At 40.2% G+C, this 20,315-nt stretch overlaps 1 protein-coding gene across 3 annotated transcripts; it reads left to right on the top strand.

The window, feature by feature from the left end:
• The first annotated feature begins 1,593 nt into the window (after positions 1-1,593).
• Positions 1,594-16,261, top strand: hmg20a (high mobility group 20A). Of its 3 annotated transcripts, none has more exons than XM_084060235.1 (9): positions 1,594-1,678; positions 8,040-8,144; positions 8,633-8,845; positions 9,239-9,371; positions 10,823-10,860; positions 12,729-12,801; positions 13,520-13,735; positions 14,365-14,497; positions 15,398-16,261. In XM_084060235.1, the coding sequence occupies exons 2-9, from the start codon at positions 8,079-8,081 to the stop codon at positions 15,399-15,401; spliced, it is 876 nt and encodes a 291-aa protein (XP_083916361.1). In that variant the 5' UTR covers positions 1,594-1,678; positions 8,040-8,078; the 3' UTR covers positions 15,402-16,261. The 3 variants fall into 3 exon arrangements, with proteins under 3 accessions (XP_083916361.1, XP_083916359.1, XP_083916360.1); XM_084060233.1 differs by having other exon boundaries at positions 12,726-12,801; XM_084060234.1 differs by having other exon boundaries at positions 1,652-1,694; positions 8,068-8,144; positions 12,726-12,801.
• Positions 16,262-20,315: the final 4,054 nt, after the last annotated feature.

Genomic DNA, 20,315 nt, shown 5'->3' with positions numbered 1-20,315 from the left:
TGTGTGTGTGTGTGTGTGTGTGTGTGTGTGTGTGTGTGTGTGTGTGTGTGTGTGTGTGTGTGTGTGTGTGTGTGTGTGTGTGTGTGTGTGTGTACTTTCTTGGTTACCCCCTGAGGCTGACTACAAATATTGTTGTGTGGTACGTGCCCCACCAGCTGGTGTAATAATGTATCGTCATCTACAGACATTGCAGACAGTATGTACAACAAGCAGGATACTAACTAAAAGCCAGCTTAATACTTCCGGTTAATATGAGCATCAAAACTATATTTTAAATACGTTTTGATTAGCACATGTATTCCATAGGGCTGTACCACACATGGTCAAATATTTAAGGTGTTTTACATTTGTGTTTTTTGCTATAGAGGGCAATTATAATGTATTAAGGGATCCTTTTAAGGGTCGTTGTAAGACTTCAGTTCACTGCACTGGGTTCTTTTTATGCCCTAGTGAAAAGATTGACCCCCCCCCTGTCATTGTAATACACATTCTGTGTTACTGTATATTCAGAGGTTATGTACATTTTTGTGCCAGTTCATGCCACGTCCCCTTTTGGCCAATCACCATGAAAAGTTAATCAGTTCTTCCTTGGCCCAGAAAGAATCAACCTTTCCACAAGTTTTATGCAAAACCACTCGAGATATCCTGCTAAAAGAGAGAGACGGGTGAAAACATTACCTGCTTGCCAGAGAAACACACTGCAGAATGTAAAAGGAACAGCAGATGGCAGCATTGTCCTGCCAGAGAAGAAAATGGTTCAGATAGAACAGTGGTTCTCAACCTTTTCAGGCCGTGACCTCCCAAAAGAATCATATTTGAACTGAGGATATATAATATTTGCATCTGAGATGTAGTGGAGAAGAATTCTACTCCACTACATCTCAAAGGCAAATATTGTACTTTTTATTCCACTACAATTAATAGAAAACTTTAGTTAAGTAAAAGTATTGAAAAGTGGAAATAATCCAGTGAAGTTCAAGTACCTCAAAATTGTATTTAAGTACAGTACTTGAGTACATGTTACTTTCCACCACTGCAAGCTACTACATACTTGCAGCGCAGCCTCTTTACAATAACCCTCTGTGCTGTGGATGTGCTTGTACTATTGTAATCTCGCGTGAAGTCACGCAAGCGGCGAGATTAGTATTGTGACCGTCAGTGTTGCCATGTCTGCTTATTATAAGCGATTTTGGGCTTCTTTTTCTGTAAAGTTGCTTGTAAATATTGGTGGTTGCGGTTTTTGGGCTCGTTACTAACGTGTAGTTACTTATTTGGGCTTGTTTCCTAAGGTTGTCTAAACTAGTGGGTCTCAAACAGTTTCATGGCAAGGACCCCCAAATCTATGTATTTGTCCACACACACCCCCCCCCCCGGCCCCCTCCCCCTCTGTATTTTGAGCCATGGCCCCCATACAAGATTTGTGTTAAAATGTTTGTTTGTTTTTTAAACCAAAATTACATATTTTTTCCCAAGATTATTATTTTCTTATTTTAGAAAATAGCAGCAATATCGGCAATTTCAAATAGCCGTAGCCTAATTGGGCTTGTTTTCATAAACCTGGTTGCTTTTTTCTCTCGCAATATTTGGCAACAGTAGTGACCGTCCGAGAAGTCCAGGTAGCATTCATTCCATTATTGTGCTAAAAGCTAACACGTTGAGATACAATAAAACCTCCCAGGTAATAAACTCCAATTGTTCTTTTCATCTACATTGTTTAACTGGTCATCTTCTACCATTACTACTGCTGTGACAGATAATTATCATAGCCCACCAGCCAGCGAATGCGTATTATAGCTGTTAGCAAACCGATGCTAGTTAACATGCTAACACCTTATTGTTTATTATGGATGTGTGTGTGTGTGGTGCTGATTTGTTTTGCCATTAATTAACGCCATTTGTAGCTGAAGTGAAGGTTCAATTAACTAATTAAGTAGCCGGGGTTTCGGTAAATGGCAGTTATATAATAACTAGCTATGGCCAAGCCAAGAAGTACATTTCATTGTTCTGTATTGTCTTGTATAATATTAGTTATGCAGAGAGAGTTGTACATTTCAAGGGAATGTTAAGTGTATTATTGAAATGTTGCATGTTAATGTGCTCTTCCATTGTACACGTTACTGTACTTTTGGTGTCTATTAGCCTTGGATCAAGACGATCATATAATATGTGTATTATCGAGTTTGACATTTGCATAATATGATCGTCTTGGGCTTTTCCCCCCAATTGTCACTGGACATCCCCCCGTAAAGTCCGTATTTCTCCGAATATGTACAAATGCTGATTGAAATATAAGGTGCTTACCCGGTAGTCCTGGATGTAAACTCGGCATTTGGAATCTTTGTGCAGTGTATTAGTCCATATCTTTCAATAGAGATGTGTTTTAATCCCGTCTGTGGCCGAATGCCATTTCCCCCCTCGTTTACTTCCTGTTTACATTGAGTGTAATACCGGTCCTCACCTGATGCGCCCTGCCACTGCCGCCCATTGAAGAATATAGGAAATTGACGAAAGAATCCGACACACACGGGATTAAAACGCATATCTATTGAAAATACGTGCTAATACAGTGCACACGGGTTCTTAATGTTGAGTTAACACCCGTGGCTACAGGGTCAGCACTTTACATGTTTTTTTTTGTACATGTACGAAGTACGGGCTTTCAGCGCGGATGTCCAGTGATTTATGGGGGGTAGAGACCAAGACTATCATAGATACGAAAGTAAAAGTCAGGCTATAAAATACATCTATAGTCTTGATCCATTACAAGGCTAGGTGTCAATCTGGTTATCATAGTTTAGTCTGTCATCCATGTCATCAGCTGCTGATTGATTGATTAATTAACAGTTTGCAAATAGTTCAGTGGTACAATTATACAATGGTGCTAAAAGGATAACACACAAAATTGTGGTCCTGTGAATTCAATTCATCGAGACAGGTCCTGTGTATTCAATAATTGAATACACAGGACCTGTCTCGATGAATTGAATTTCAATTCATAAAGACATTTAAAGACAATTGAGACATTTAAACATACAATAATTGTATTGTTGTATGTCAGTATTGCTGCACAGCCCTGCTTGTGCTTTCAATACTACTTACACAGTCAATGCTATCATTTGCAATCATTTATCATGATGCATGTCTACTCTCCAGTTAATTTAATGCTTTGTGCTGGTCTGTGCTGTACTGTATGTTGTATTTGTTAAGTTTACTGTTGTCTCTGAGCCTAAGGTCTAATGTCCCTCCTTGTGCATTAACCTGTGTTCAGTACCTTGTCAATAGCCTTGTCTGAGGCCAGACCTCACCAATGCAACTAGTCACAACTCATTGCAACTGAACAGTTTTGTTAAGGCCAGTCCACACCAATCAACTGCCATTGGGGATAATGGTTGCATTGGTGTGGACTGGCCATAACAGTTAATCGAAATGATCGATTTAATCATTATACAAAATAAATTTATAATGTAATTATTGATTAGTAAATAGTAATCGATCACTTCTTTGGGCATGCCATTATAGGTGGACATTTAAAAGTGTTTCGAAAATAGATGATTCACAAGCTCACAACGTCTCGTGAAATGTAATGTAATAATGCACTTGTTGATTCATCGCAAAAGTAATCAATAGAACAATCGCTATTCGTTAAGGAAGCCAATCTATAGCAACAGTTGTCAAAGAAATGACCTCAAACTGCATAATTTGTAGCAAACCTACTTTTTCTGATGTTGACAGAGTGGTAATACATGCTTTATTCCTGAAGAGGACTCTGTTACCCAATCTAGGCACTGCATGCTTGGCTCTCTCTAGTCTAGTGTGGCAGATGTTGCTTAATAAGCACATTTATTAACTGTCCAGTGATCAGTTATTTTTCATCCTGGTTCGTGCTAAGTTGATGCTATTTTTAACTGGTGACTTTGCTGATGGCATTTTAAACCCTGACACATATCCCCCTCCCTCCATTCTGGAGATGAACATTTAATCAAATTATTTTTGGGGCTGTGGAGAACTCTTGTCTTTTAGATTAGACATGCCATGATAGAATGAAATACATTGATGGGGATTGAAAGAAAACACTCAGAAACCCCCCCTAGGGGGTCCTCAGAAATACTGCGGGGGGTTGTGAGCTTATAGATCAGCTATTTTCAGCGAAGAGGTTTAGTGTACAGGGAAAAAAGAGCAGACCGAGTACCGAGTCAAAGGTGAAGATTACAAAGTATTGAGGGTTTAAGTGGTTAAATGTCTGAAAACACACATTCAACATGAATCCAATACGTAGTGGGGGTCCATGCTTCACCTCTCTCTCTTAGCTAAGGGGTCCTTGGCCTGAAACACGTTGAAAACCCCTGCCGTAGAAAACTTGAAAAGATAAATAATGAGTAGAATAGAATAGTAACAGTTATTGACAGTATGTTTGAATTTGCCATTGGCTTCATTGTGGTTGTATGAAAAAGTAGACGTGATACAACGGTGAAACATGCATTCTCATATATAACAGGAAGATGGGACAGCGTAATTCCTCTGTGGTTTGTCCACACACAGTATTGAGTGACTGGAAACTCAAAGAGAATAGAACCCACATTCAGGACACTGCAGCTCACTTCCCATGTGGTCAGTTCAGTTGGTACATAGATGTCAAGGGGTCAAGAAAGACACACTGTGATGCACTTCCTGTTTTCAGAGCTCATCTCTTGGCCATCAGTCATTTTATACTAGATAACGTTGACAGGTCTGGTTGGTGTTGTTGGCCGATTATAATTATTTGGATATATATCGTTTTTGTCGGATTGAATGTCTAAAAGCGTTACTTTTCAGGGAATTTGAAAAATAACCTGCGTTCCAATGGATCCATTGTACCGTAGTCATTATTTAGTCACAAGCTCTTTTTAATACTTTTCATTGGTTCAATATTTATAAAATCCATAGACAGACATACCCACTTCACTGTAAAAGATTTTCAAAAACGGCAGATCTGCAATTTTGCAACGTCACATGCGTTGTGAGCTTGTAGATCGGCTATTTTGCTACTTTTGTGTGACACTGTAGAATGACAAAGTTGGATGATAATTTACAAAGAAACATTGAAAAGTTGAAATATGGAGATATGAGGTTTCTGCCCGACATCAACAATATGCAATGTGAATCAAGTTAAATGTGTTATTTCCATCTGTGAGCAAGCTTTTAGGGTAGAACATTTTTCAGTGTTTATGGGATTATTTTATTTGCAACTAAATCCCCTATTTCAGTGCTATAAATGTTTTAGGGTCATCCTGCCTCAGGATCCTATTACTTTAAAAGTTATTGTTATTGTTAGAGCTGGAGATATTATTACTTCACAGTGTTATCACATTCATCATATTCATGGACTGATATCCATAAAGCATGTGTCGCTCTCTGTATTTTTGTGTTTCTCCTAAACGTCCTTATTTCTCGATATGTCTTCACTGGACTCAAACACAGTTTAAGGGAAATCAATAGAGAAAGTGATTTGGCACGTACTCTACTTTTTTACTCCATTCGGAGATGCATAAGACAATAAGCATATATTTGATAATTTTCATATTTAAAGCAGTACTATGTAACTTTCCTCTAGTACTGCGGATTTGAACCCGGTTTTCTGCGCAAGTGCTGACATTTTTACCATTGAGCTAATAGAGCCTGCCTGCTTGCTCGGGGGATAAATTGAATCTTGACCAAATATTTGTCAGATCCTGTGTCTAGGTGAGACATGACCTTCGACACGATCTAAATGTCTCAATAGAAGAGCAGGGAGACAAAATACAACCACCCCAATTGTATAAGTTATATTGTATTAACATACTCAAAAAATATATTGTATTCATTAATATAAAAAGTTACATAGTGATGCCTTAACTTTTAATTTTGTTCATTCAAATATTATTGGTGAACAAGTGAAAATTAATCTTCATCTGATTTGGATGTTTAGACCTGAACATCTCACTCATGGTCATGGTCTGCACCGTAAACCTCTTCCAGATCTGATACTGTGCGTTGTCGTTGTTGTTTCCTGAAAGACCACCAGGACCATCTGTCTCGGGGAAACAAGAGCGTGTAGTTCTCACTGAAACTCTGCTCCCTCCTCTGTGATTACAGGGGCAATTCCACACAGAGCCACAGTGGTATACTTCCTGCTGCTGAAAGCCAGGCTATGAACTCCCTGGAGATAAGCACTTGTGAGGGAGGTTAGAAAGAATGAGAGGTCTCTCTCTCTCTCTACCCTTTTTTTCTTCAGCTGGCTCAATAACTTACTGGGCTGCAGTTAGATCTATTCTATCACAGGAAATGCTGTCTGGCCAAGAGAGGGCTGAGGGCCAGAGCTGGCCTGAGAGGAGAGGAGAGGCCATTCTGCTTTGTAGGGCAGGGTAGCACGAGGGCCAGTTTCCATGATAGAGACATTTTAATGAAACCGAAACCGATATGAAAATTTAATCTGCAAGATATCTGAAATATTCTTTTTGTCAGCAGTGTTAAGGTAAAAAAGCTATATCTTCTCATCTCCGTCTATCTGCTGCTTCTCCTTTAACCTTTTTAAATATATAAAACCACTTGAAGGTAGATTATTGAATTGTGTCATTAAGAGAGTTCAGGGAAAACGTGACAAAATGGAGACATAACAAATATTGTGTTGTGGATTACACTTCTCCATAAACTTTGTGTGGAAGTCTGGGACATTAGCGAAGGAGTGACAGACCGGGATGATGGTGGTTCCCCTTATCAAAAAGGGGGTCCAAGGTGTGCATGTGCCAATTTCGAGAGCCATCACTTTACTCGGTCTGAGTGGGAACGTCTACGCGTCGCTAAGGCGCTGGAAAGGAGGGTCTAGCTGGCCGATAAACAAACCTCAGATCCAAGTCTGTAGGGGCCTGTGAGTGACATCCAGCTCTCACTGGGTTGCTTTTCAGTCCAGTGTGAAGTGGCTGGGATGAGGATCAGCATCTCTAAATCTGAGGCCATGGTTCTCTGCAGGAAACCAGTGGATTGCCCACTCCGGGTAGGGAATGAGAATGGCCGGCACCTCCCTTAGGCGTAGGGTAAGAGAGGCTTTGTCATCAGGGGTCATCGTTGCTCCTTTACGTTAGAAAGCCAAGCAGCCAGTTGAGGTGGTTTGGGGCTTTGGGCATCTACTAGTATACAGTACAACGGATACCTCCTAGGCTCCTTTTCCATTCACGTCCAGCTGGAAAGACTCCACGGGGCAGACCATGGACCAGATGGGGGGGATTATATCTATACGCTTGTTGCTGTCCTTAGAACGCCTCAGGACCCCACAGTTAGATGTAACTAATGTGGCCTGGGAAAGGGAAGTCTGAGAACTGTTAGCTCCCGCTTTTGGATAAGCGGTGTGTTTAAGTGTTTAAATCTATCCTATATATATCTCCAATCTATTCTAGTTAAAGCTCTTCGATATTTTTTTAATCCTTGAACGTGTGTTCTGCCAAAAGTCAGTAGGATAACACTAGGTATATCTTTTTGTTCAGTACATACCAGACAAGCTGCTAATGGGGAGAAAGGAAGTCACGGTGTGATGTTGTATTTCAGAAGATTATGTGTTTACTCTGCTGTCATTTCCTCTGAACCAAACTTCAAAGCAATAAACACGGAACAGCAACTCCTCTGCTGGTCTAACAATAGGCTGACCTAGATAGTATGTGTGTCATCTATCTGTCAGTCTGTCCGTCCGTCTGCCTGCGTGTCTTACTGTCTCTTACCATTCTGTCTGTCTGTCTGTCTGTATCTGTTTGTTTGTTTGTCTGTCTATCTATGAATCTATCTCTAATCAATCTATCTCTATCTAGTCTGTCTATATGTCTGTCAATCTATGTCTGTTAAACTGGGTGTGGTTTACGTGTTGTGTTCAGAATACAGAGAAACTTGGCTCAAAACTTAACTGGCTTAAAAGAGTATCAGTGTGTCTGTAAAGAGAAGAAAACATTCTAAGAATTATAGCTGAGAACTGTTGTCAACCAGCTGGTTTCCAGTGTTCCATCTCAAACCATTGTCCTATGTCCATCTCAAACCAGTGTCCCGTCTCAAACCAGTTCGCTCCAGTGTGAGGAGTTATGGAGGAGCAGTCTACGTCTCCCGGGAACAACCCTGACAACACCAGCCAGCGTAATGGAGAGGAGGTAAACACATGATAATAACTGTCATAACTGGCAACTGGTCCAAAGGCAATAGCATACTTTATAATACATTGATTAAATAAAAAAAAAAACAGATTGCCAATTCAGAAAAATACATGTGTATCAAGCAAGTGTAAAAGTGTAAGAAGATTTTTGTTTCTTTTAAAAAAAGAATTTCATCATGACTAATATAGTCTAAAAACACGCTCATAGTATATATTACGTATTATTTTGTTAGTTATTGCTTAATTTATAGAGGACAGTACATTTGCGAGACAGTAAACTCAGGCCAGAGCGTATAAGAAGGACGCGCAACGCAGGTTCTCCAAACACAATCGAACCAGGGACATAATGATTACCGTATGTGGTCGATACACCACCAAGTTAGCTACCGGCGTGTCCCAGAAGAACACCATGATTAATGTCTGTTCAGAGGCTATCACTACCTGAACCCTGACTCTCCCAAATGTGTTCCCCTCCCTTCCCTCCAGAAGCCCCGTCGGGGGGGTAACTGGTCCAAAGGCAGGAAGAGGAAGAAGCCCGTGAAGGACAGCAACGCCCCCAAAGCTCCGCTGACCGGCTACGTTCGTTTCATGAATGACAGGAGAGAACAGCTGAGGGCCGAACGACCCGACGTTCCCTTCCCAGAAATCACCAGGATGCTGGGGAACGAGTGGAGCAAGTTGGGTGCTGATGAGAAACAGGTAGGCTGTGTGTGTGTGTGTGTGTGTGTGTGTGTGTGTGTGTGTGTGTGTGTGTATGTATGGAGTTGGTGGGGTTTAGAATTGGAGGAGTTTGGGGTCGAGTGAAATCTCTCTTCTTCGCTCCTCTCCCCACCTGTACTCCTCTCCTTTCTTATCCTCAACCTACCTGTTCTCCTCTCTTTTCTTCTCCTCTCCCCACCTGTTCTTTCCTTACCTACTCTCCCTCGCCCCCTCTCCTTTCCTATCGCCATACCTTCTTTTCTGTCCTTTCCTCTTCTCTCCTCACCTCACCTCCTGTTCCCACCTCTTCTCCTCTCCTTTCCTCTCCCCCTAACCGCTTCCTCTCCTCTCCTCCCTCATGGTGACTCCTCTGTTTCTCCTCTCTCTGTGCAGCGTTACCTGGACGAGGCCGAGAGAGACAAGGAGCGCTACATGAGAGAGCTGGAGAAGTACCAGAAGACTGAAGCCTACAAGCATTTCACCAGAAAGGTTCAGGAGAAACAGAAAGCAAAAAGACACAGAGGAGGTGAGTTTTGATTGATTGATTTGAATACTTTATTAACCCATTCAATCCGGGAACACATACTGTGTCATTTTAGATTTCTTGGGCTATTTTTGAGGAAAGAAATCGTTAAAATGTGTGCAAATCTTTGAATATATATACACTGTTAACTCAAATCTTTGCTTCTGGGGGTCCCTGAAACAAAATATTTTGAGACGGGGGTTCATGGCTAAATACATATAATCTTGGGGGTCCTTGACATGAAAAAGTTTTACAACCACTGATATATATAGCATAATACGTTTTCTTTTTTGTTTTTAACTGTTAGGATTTAGAAGACATTTGAGGAATCCCCAGAAGCAAAGATTTGAGTTAATATAAATGTTCGCTTTAAAAAAAAGTTTTCAACTAGTACAGTGGTACGATTATACAATGATGCTAAAAGGATAACACAAAAATCCCTAAGGGCTTCACTGACACTTAAATTCCATCAATCGCCAGCTGCTATTGATAGACAGCATGAACAAGTATATAAAGTGATGTTGAACCTGGGCAGGCCCAGGGGCCTGGAAGGCAAAAGCCAGCAATGCCCCCTCGTATAAATTGTGTGCCCCTTCAATTATAATGCTGGCTGCTTATCCATTAACAATAAATATAATTTAATGTGCCTCTTAATTTTATAACCAATAGCCGAGACGTACACGTCTTCCCTCAGTAAGTCTCTGCCAAAGCCTTCAGCCTCACTTTAAATTACTTATATTATGTTGACAAATTTCCAGGTCTTGAAAGGCCATAAATACAGTTTCATTTTAGGTCTTAATTTCAGTCTCTGAGGTCTTAAAAGGATCAGTTGTTTTATGCACTGAATACCTACAGTAGATTGCAATCCACTGAGACACGCTAACACTTGCATTGTGTCTCATGTTGGTGGTGATAAAATTGTCTTTTATTTCATTCCAACATCTCTTTAATTTAACTTGCCAAAAGGTGCTGTCACGCTGGATAGACGCCATTCTGTGCTCACAATATACATAAACTAAAGCTCATATGAGAGCTGTAGTTTGTTTAAAGGTGACCAGTGATCAAGTCCCAGTTGTGTTGGAGCTTATCAGACTATGCTATGTAACACACCTGCTCTTATTTTGATACCTTTTTAATAGCTTGATATAGATCTGAAGCACAGATGTGATAAACAGACTGATGGTGTGTGTGTGTGTGTGTGTGTGTGTGTGTGTGTGTGTGTGTGTGTGTGTGTGTGTGTGTGTGTGTGTGTGTGTGTGTGTGTGTGTGTGTGTGTGTGTGTGTGTGTGTGTGTGTGTGTGTGTGTGTGTGTGTGTGTGTGTGTGTGTGTGCGTGCGTGCGTGCGCGCAAGAGAAAAGATTCCTCTGTCATTACTTAGGGATGTGTTGAGGAGACCTGAATCATCTCCTTTCTTCTCTCTCTGTCTCTTTATGCCTTCCTTCCTTCCTCTCCAGATGGTGGGCACCAGGTAGCCAATGAGGGGCTGCACGAGGTGAGTTAACGCCACACTAACCAATCAGAAGCACTTTCCCCCGACAAAAAACATGATATTGTGACATTTTCCCAGCATATTGCTATAATTATGCCATTAAGTGGCCAGCGGTATAACGGACCAGTGGACCTAAATACAGCTCTTCTAAAGAAGCTGAGAAGCGTTCTGTAATTTATAGATAGAAATAGCTGAATGAATTAAAATTGGAGCGTGACATGTACTGTAACTGTCTATCAGATTAACAGTTGCTGTCACATTGCAAACCAAACTACTAAAGTATCCAACAAATTGTACCATTAGATTTAACCCATTAAGACCTGGAACTGTGTCATTTTTAGATTTGAGCTAAAAAGCATTATTTTACACTTTGGGCTATTCAAAAATAGCAGATATACAAGCTCGTAGCGCGGCACCGAGTGCCGCGCTACGAGCTTGTAGATCTGCTATTTTTTTTTAATCGTGAAAATGTGTGCAAATCTTTGGATATAAAGCGAACATTTTTAACTCAAATCTTTGCTTCTGGGGGTCCCTGGAACAAAACATTTTGATGGGGGTCCGCGGCCAAATACATATAATTTTGGGGGTCCTTGACATGAAAAAGATTGAGCACCACTGATATAGAAACAAACGTTTTTCAGAAAACTGTTGAGATTTAGGAGACATGTAGAATCGGCTTCAGGTCTCAATGGGTTAAGGACAATATGTTTGCTTGCATTTCACTTGAACACAGTGTAGTAGAGCTGAGTCGATGGTCTGCGTGGGGTGGGTCTGTGACGTTGGAATGCGTGGTCATGATGCTGGCTAGATAATAATGGACACTGTCGCTGTTCAGCATAGCTGCATTATGTACTCCCCCAGGGTTCAATACAAACCTCTACACCAAATATCTTCGCTGAAGATGCAAAACTCACAGCGCATCACGTTGCGATGAGTTGGGAGTTTGCAGATTGGCTATTTTCACCCAATCCCCCCCCCCCCCCCCCCCCCCAGAATAGAGGGAACACAGCGTTCTAGTCGTGTTCTAGCAATTACCAGATCCCCAAATCTCTCTGACTTTGTTTCTTTCTCCGCGTCTCTCTCTCCCCTCTCTCCTCCCCTGGCATTTCACATTAACAAGTCATTGTTGCATCTCTAAAGCCGACTAAATCGGCTTTCTGCCCCGTGTTTGTGTTTCTGATGCAACGCCCTCTGGCCTGTGCTGAGTGTGTAATGGGGTTCTATTAAGTTAAGTAGTGTAATTAAGCAGTTCCTGCTGTAAATCTCTGACAGTGTTCCAACAGAACTAAAGGTGACTATTATAGAGGTTGAGAAATCCCGACAGGAGTCTTCTGTCCCCACCTTTTGGATTGCACTGGAAGCAGATTGCAGTAGAGACGAGATCAGATAAGGATCAGATCAAACTTGATTTACTCCTGAGAGGAAGTTCAGTTGTTAGAGCAGCAGTCAGTAGCAAAACAGAGATGCACGATAAGGCACAGAGTTCTACAAGGATGACATTTGGAGGCCAACCCTGAAGTTACTGTCACCCCAGATGTAGTTTCTGTAGTAAACAAAGGCTTATGATATGATAGAAGATAATCTCCACAAAAAAACATGTTTTAAACATTTTTGGATTTTTTTTTCCCTTTCAATTTATGTGTGTGCTTGTATTTGTTATACCCTTTTTCTCAATACATATTTCAACCAATCAATCAAAATGAATGTACTGTACATTTAAAAAAGATACATGATGGCTTTGCTTCATAATTCACATGTAAGATACTAATGCGAAACTCTGTTAGGCTTTTGTTCACCACAGACCTTATTCTTTTGCATGAATCTAAAACCATAAGGAATAAAGTAATGGTCTCTTTTTCTGTCATCAGAAGGACACGGAGGGTAAAGACAGATCAGTATTTGACATTCCTATCTTCACTGAGGAGTTCCTCAACCACAGCAAAGGTACATAGTGCTACAATATGACTCAGCCGCCTTACAAAGGATCTACTAAACATAGTAGATTTTTAACATGTTAACGTCATCGTGTGTGTGTGTGTGTGTGTGTGTGTGTGTGTAATGAATTACATATTATTTAAAATTGTCACATACTTGTGTGTGAGCTGTGAATTGTTGGTATGACAGACTCCGCCAGACTTTGCTACCAGTAATGTCCAATACACTGTATATACAATACAAGATATAATACAAGTACATAATGAACAATAACATGAAAAATATATAAAACGGTTTTCCTACTAGTAGTAATAAGTAATACTTTAAATAAGTAATAAACTATGGATTAATTAGCAACCAAAGATATGCAGATATACAGAATATAGAGTTTGGAAGGATTGCTCTTTCCCATAAGGGCACTTGCCCTATATGCGGCAGTAAAAAAATGTTAATACACAGAAAATGGAATATGATACATTCATGCAGCAAAAGGATGAATAAGTTGGCAGCCAAGTATGATGGAACATGATGGAGTTTTAAATATTTATTATGTTTAAGAATGATTTGTGCTAAGTGAACATATTATAGAAATAGTAAAAGTGTGTGTGTGTGTGTTATATGCACTTTATATGAGTGTGACTTATACACATGCATGTCTGGTCATGTTCCTGTGTGTGTTATTTACACATTTCAATGCGTGTGTTTCGCTTGTGTGGTCCATGTGCAGCGCGTGAGGCGGAGATGCGTCAGTTGCGTAAGACTAACATGGAGTATGAGGAGAGGAACGCGGCGCTGCAGAAACACGTGGAGAGCATGAGGGGAGCCGTGGAGCGTCTGGAGGGAGACGTCCTGCAGGAGAGAGGCAGGAACGGCCTCCTGCAGCAGCACCTGGAGACCCTTCGACAAGCCCTGACCTCCAGCTTCTCCTCTGTCCAACTACCTGGTGAGGAAGCACAGCGACTTACACAATTAACACAATGGGAAGCTGAAGAGGAAGTGTTGCTAAAATCCACCTCTTCTTTACCTCCCTAAAGGCTGTATTCTCATGATACATTGTTTTTCAGATTATTTGATTAATCCGTGTCATTAATTTACACTATACAATGATGGCGAATTAAGGTTATTAACTATAAAAGTATGTTAAATGCTCATCATAGCATCTGAAACAAACAAAGATGGGTACAAAGGCTGTATCTCACTTCCTAAGCACTTTTTTTTTACTTACTAAAAATAAAAAATAAAAAATCGCACTGGTCAGAAATAATTCTGGCACTCAGTGAGTTAATATGATTCTTTTTTTAAAGTTGTAAATAGTACATTTTTATACAGTTTATCTATATGATGCATAACTAAACCGATTATTTGATTAATAAAACGGTCAGTTTTCAGTCAGTTGTTCGATTAATGGTTTCACATGTTGTACAAGAGTTGCTGCCTACACTTGGTTTGCAACCTTTTGTACATTTTTATGTTTTATACTGTAATTTCTAAATATCGTAAAGCACCTTGAGCATCAATATGTATGCAAAGTGGAATGTAATGTATTCTTCTGTGCTGGCTGTGTTCCTGCAGGCAGCGGGGAGACACCCTCATTGGAAACCATCGACTCGTACATGAAGAAGCTTCACACCATCATCATCAGTAGTCCACAGGAACATGATAACCTCATCAACACCGTGAGAGACGTCGTCAATCGCCTGGACAGGTAACCCACAACAAGCAAGCATCATCACACATATGTGTAGCAATTTGCCCTGTTCAGAACGTTAAATACACAGATATTTATAGTATACGTACAACTTGACAACTTTTTAGAAACGTGTCCGACTCCCCTATGAAGCTGGGCTTACACTACAGGAGTTTAAAAAACCTAACCGAGTCTGAAATCATGTTGCATCACAAGGATAATCTTATAATATTCTCTTCTCTATAATGGTGCATCATTTTATTAGATTATCGTGCCTAGCTGAGCAGTGCAGCACCTCACTACTGTATGTCATCTCACGTGATCACATGCGAAATCAGACTTGCTGTGGTAACAGAAAAATGGATGTGTTATGAAGACACTTTTTATAGACAGTCGTGTGCTTGCCACATATCGACAAGTTTCAGCTGCCCCACCACCGTAACAGGTTGTTTCGAACGTTTGACCGGTCGCCATGTCAGAAGTCCATATTCACTCCACGTCTGTCTCTCGGTCGCGCCACACCTGCCGTCCCACTCGGACAGTAGCGACATAATCATCCAGATCAAACATATTTGATAATTATTCATAATTATTATTCCAAATCTGTGGACCCCTCACACTACAGGATTGGTTCGGACCAGCCTCTCCCGGTGCGTCCCCGACCCAACATCTACCCAGATTATCTTGTAGTGTGAGGTCAGCTTAAGCTGTAATGAAACCCCATGGTTTTTAAAACCTTTAGGGTCATTTTGTTTTAACAATGGTGCAATCGAGGGCACGTCAATTTGAGTAGATTTTTGTTCATGAATTGTTGTCATTTGTCACTGTCCAACGCACCTGCATCTGAACTAAGTGGATGTGCGAATATTTTCTTTACAATGATGGTGCATTAAATGTCTTCTATTGTGTCTTCCTCAGATAATTGGATGGTTGGACTGACGTTCAAAGGGACCACGAGTCAAAACCGTGTCTCCAAACTGATGCCTCTATCACCTGATTACTCCTGCCTGTCAAAATGTCACATGAAGATTTGGTGACACTTTATAGTGGCCTTGTTCTAGTGTATTTACTTTATTGTTACAGCAATGTTCATTCAGAGGTGAATAACCCAATGTACACATATCAAATATTCCACTGCATATTGTCAATTTTTTTATAAGTACATTCTAATACTATTTTCTTCTGAATTAATTATTCTTTATGTACAAGCGGACATTACATAGACTTATTCTGTATTCTTTGCTAAGGCCAAACATATTATTTATGTAGATCATACACAGGGTAATAACAATAGAAGAAGGCCACTGTAAAAGTATTATTTGTCATTTGTATTTATTTTTTATATTACTTTTTATGTTTTTTTGTTTTTGTTTCCCCATCTGTTAACGTTAATATTGCTGTAGTAGATTATTGATTTTATAAAAAATGTCAGCTTTGGGAAAGTTCATGATGTGAAGATATGTCTGTCATTCACAGCTTCAACAATTTCTGTGTTTTTCTGTGCCTGTTCTTCTGGGATTTGTATGGCATGTTAAATGAACTCGTTCGTTACCATTCATTTATATCAAATATTTTCACTTCCATATTTTAGCTGTATCCCTCATGTCCAGTGGGTTAATGTAAGAAAAGATCATGGGGATTTGTCTTTCATTATTTCCTGAAACTATTTCCCTTTTTTTTGTATTTGTATTTTACCATTGTTAAGCTCTGTTGTGCTTGTCCCTTTTTCTAATGTGGGAAAATGTAATTGTTTGTCTTTTCAATAAACACATTTAGACTGTACTTTATAGAAGGCCTGCTGTATAAACTTCCACTGTGGATGGATTTATGATGAGTATAATATGTGATTGAAAGGTGTATTGTTAGAAACCGATATGCAGATGGCCGGTGTTGAAGTGAACTCAAAAGAGAAAGTCAGAGAAAGTGTGCATTGGCCAAAACAAAGGTAAGATTGCATCATTTTCAAATAAACTTTGTGTTTTTTCTTAAATGTGTTAGGATGTGATATAACTTGCAACATTTAAATGAAAAGATAGGAGATAGCACTTTTTTTTGTTGTTCAAAGCATCCCAGTGCCTTCTGTAAAATAGAGACAAATCTCTCCCATTTTGCAATGCGACAAAAATACACAATGATAAATAAAAAAAAAGGAATCCCTGGCAGAGGAAACGTATTCACCCTGTAGCATTTCACAGCATGTCACAAAGTTTCTCCACAAACCCTCTGATTTCAAAGCTACAATTTGCTTAATTCCTTCCAACAGCATCGCTGCTTGGCATTGTGCTGTCTAAAGCTCCAAGCTGTTGGCTTTATGAGTGTGGCTTAGAGTCAAACAGATTGGTAGAGGTTAAATTGATTGAGCTGCTTGTGGTCACACTATTGTTGGAATGTGGGAAGAGAAAATACTTGTTCTGTTGGACAGTTAATGGGACTTTGGGGAGCCAGTATCCTACACTGAAATATACATTATATACACAGTAGAAACAGTGCAAATTTGGAAACGGAATGTACTACCTTCTACTGTTACTATTTTTGCCATTACCACTGCTATTGCAATATGTAGGAATGGGGGACGTTATTGCTTAGACTACTAATATGTTATTAAGTTTTGGGCTCTGTGATATAGAGACCCCCCCCCCCCCCCTCTTTTCCTATTTCCTCTGCTGTTGTTGCCCACTTCCTCTTCGCCAGCTGAGACTTCCTGTCCACAACAGCCCACACATGTGGCCATCTAATGGAGAATTTCAATGTAAGTTTTTATGTCTAATCAATAGATGTTTTTCCCTATGCCATTGAGTATGTACTATGTAGACTTTACTAAATCAATAATGCAGTGTTATTGTCTGACACGGCATTGAATTATTAAGATTATAATTTGATTTACTAAATAATCGTTAAGCTGCTGCAGTCATTGTGAATCACTCCTCTGACATTCACACATGTGAATACAATAGAAGTGAAACAAACAAACATGCTCAGCAGTCATGGCTCATTTCCTTGTTACGGGTGATTTATACTTAGCAGTGCGACACGTTGTGAGCTTGTAGATCTCCTATTTGCTGTGCATGACACTGCACTTGGGCATTACTCTTCTCAGGAGTGAACGCGCACGCGCGCGCACACACACACACACACACACACACACACACACACTGCCATTGTTCCTAAGGAGTACGCACACACATACACACTTTTCCATTTTTACATTGATGGCCAGCTTGTTTTGACAGCAGGAGAGGACAGACTGCAACAGAGAAAGATGGAGTGAGGGGCATACTGAGAGGGAGGGAGGGAGAGAGATGAGAAAAGAAAATGAACAAAGGTGTCAAGAAGGAGCATGCCAGTGAAGGATGGAGAAAAGGCCCAGATAATATGATGGATGTAGAAAGGGAGAGGCAGGAAGGGAGGAGATGTAACGAGTGAAGGTCTTGAGGAGGGCCGGACACGGGGAGAGTGGGATGAAGGAACAGAGTTAAGAGCGAGAGAGTAAGACCAATGGAGGGAAGGGAGGAGAGGAAAGGAGGGGTGGCTGGATGGAAGGAGAGGGGAAGGAAGGGAGGGAGGGAGGGATGGTTGGATGGAGAGAAGGATGGAGTGACTCAGGGACAATGAGTCAGCCTTCACATGCTGAGCTGGCACTGAACAGCCTCTCTTCCTCTCTTTCTTTTTACCCTTCTCTGTTTTTCTCCATCTCACTCTCAATCTCCCATGTCCTCCACCTTTCAACTTATCTGTTTCCCATCTCTCTATATATGCACCCCCCCCCCCCCCCCCCCCTCTCTCTCTTTCCATCTGGGACATTTCATAAACAGTGTTTTCTCCCACACGTTGGAATGGATGAAAAAACAAACTCACCAGAGTTGAACAAAGTCTACAAGTTTATCACCAGATAATGTCTGGTATATGTTTTCAAACCAGGAAACAATCCAGCAAATATTTATCCCACATACTTGGCTGATGTTTGCAAGAAGAAAGATAACGGTAAAATCCAAACAAATAAAAAGCAAATTTCAGAAGCACTAATTGGAATAAAAAGAAAAGTTGCAAAGTCACCTTCATGCATAAAGCACATGGTGGTGCAGCGCACGACTGCTGCACGAAACATTTCCTGTGAAGATTTCTTTTGTTTGTTTTTTTTGGCCCTGTCAGCTATCCTTACTTCCTGAACTCTGGAGTCGTGTTTCATTATTCATGTGGAACGGTGTGATTCTCATCCACTCATCCCCCTGACCAAGTCTATTCATCACTTTATCAAGAGTGTCTCAGTAACTGATAATTTTTGTCTGTGCACGCGTACGTGTATGTGTTTGCGCACATATGAATGTGTATGTGTGGGCATTCTTTGTGCTATTGTACAAGTCACATCACATCCTGTGTGTGTGTTTGTGTGATCTCTACAGACCTTGAGATATTAGAAGCAGCAATTATGCATGCCAACAGAATTTATGTTGGTGTGCCTGTGTGTGTATGTGTTATTTTGCATGCATCTATACGTGTTTGTCTGTGCGCAAGGTGCACATCATTTTGTGAGTGTGCATGCATGCGTGCATATGTCTGTGCTTTTGGCCAAAAGACAACCTGTTGATACATTTTTCCTGTGATGTCTTGATTTGTAATGTGAGCAGCAGTTTGAAAAATACGTTTCTGTTTTTCTTTATTCCCTGATGGAAAAATATTTGGACAGATTGAATTCTTGTCAACGTCGTCTGGTGATTGAACTGTCTGCGTGTAGTGGAGTGTGTGTGGGAGAGAGAGAGAGAGGCAATGCCAATGTTTTGATTAAAATGAACTGGGATGCCAAGTAAATTGTCAATAAAAAAAGTAACTTTCCAATAATGATTGTCTTCTTTCTTTTTTTTTTCAGCCACAGATGTCAAACAGACCTACAACAAATCTTTGGCAGATATGAAAAAGTCAATTTTGGTTCCAGAATTCTAGATATATTATATATATGAATTGAAGCAAGATGCCCGACAAGAAAACTGCTGAGAACAAAGTAGCTTTCAAGTAGCCATTGTTTAAAAAGCTAAATAAAAAATATCACATTATAGTTCTCTCCTTCCGAAAAATAATATTTGAACAACAATTAAGTCTGACTTCTTGATCATCACTTGACCGCGTGGCTCACACATTTACAAATTCCCTAGATAATGAAAACAGACCCCTGCATACTGTCTACTTGCAATCAAGATATTTATTAGAGAAAATACACAATGTTTCAGCTGGCAGACCTTACGCTTGTCAGGTAAATACGTAGTTTCCTACATTATATTAAATAAGCATTTTTCAGGTTTGCTATTATTCAATGTATCTGTCCCCCTGTTACTGCCCTGTTGATTGATTGTTACTCCATTGATCATTTTACATACAAGACATTTCTGAATACATTCTTATGTCACACCACGAATGTTGCTCCTCCCTCTTCTGGTCACTGAGAAGACATTTCATGACCTTCCTTCGGCAGGGAATTCTGGAAAGTTACTCTGCATATTTCCTTTTTTCCTGCTCCAATTTGAAATAATCATTATCAATAACATACTGTATGTATTTTCCCAATTTCTTAATTTGTTTTAGAGCACTGAAAACTATCACCTGCTGTCCTGTCTGTCAGTTGACCTAGTATATTGGGGGCGGTTTCAATTCATTTTCAAGTTTTCACTTTTCGGGGTAATGTGAAGACACAGATAAATGGACGGTGACAAGACATTAAAGTGACTTTATCCTCATTAAGGTAGAATACATAAAAACAAACAAAACCGCAGGAAACACTAGACTCATTCATCTTTACACTTCAGGCCCCAGGTAAAGCTGGGAGGAGAAGTCCAAATAAGAGAGC

Source organism: Gymnoscopelus microlampas, assembly GCF_963454915.1.
Source record: "Gymnoscopelus microlampas genome assembly, chromosome: 6".
NCBI classification, from domain to species: domain Eukaryota; kingdom Metazoa; phylum Chordata; class Actinopteri; order Myctophiformes; family Myctophidae; genus Gymnoscopelus; species Gymnoscopelus microlampas.
This window is presented reverse-complemented; position numbering and strand designations above follow the sequence as displayed.

Bases quoted from the DNA above. Each gene is read 5' to 3' on its own strand.
- hmg20a (XM_084060233.1), top strand. From the start codon at position 8,079: ATGGAGGAGCAGTCTACGTCTCCCGGGAACAACCCTGACAACACCAGC. The intron at 8,846-9,238 runs GTAGGCTGTGTG...CTCTCTGTGCAG, and splicing joins TGGGTGCTGATGAGAAACAG to CGTTACCTGGACGAGGCCGA. The intron at 12,802-13,519 runs GTACATAGTGCT...GTCCATGTGCAG, and splicing joins GTTCCTCAACCACAGCAAAG to CGCGTGAGGCGGAGATGCGT.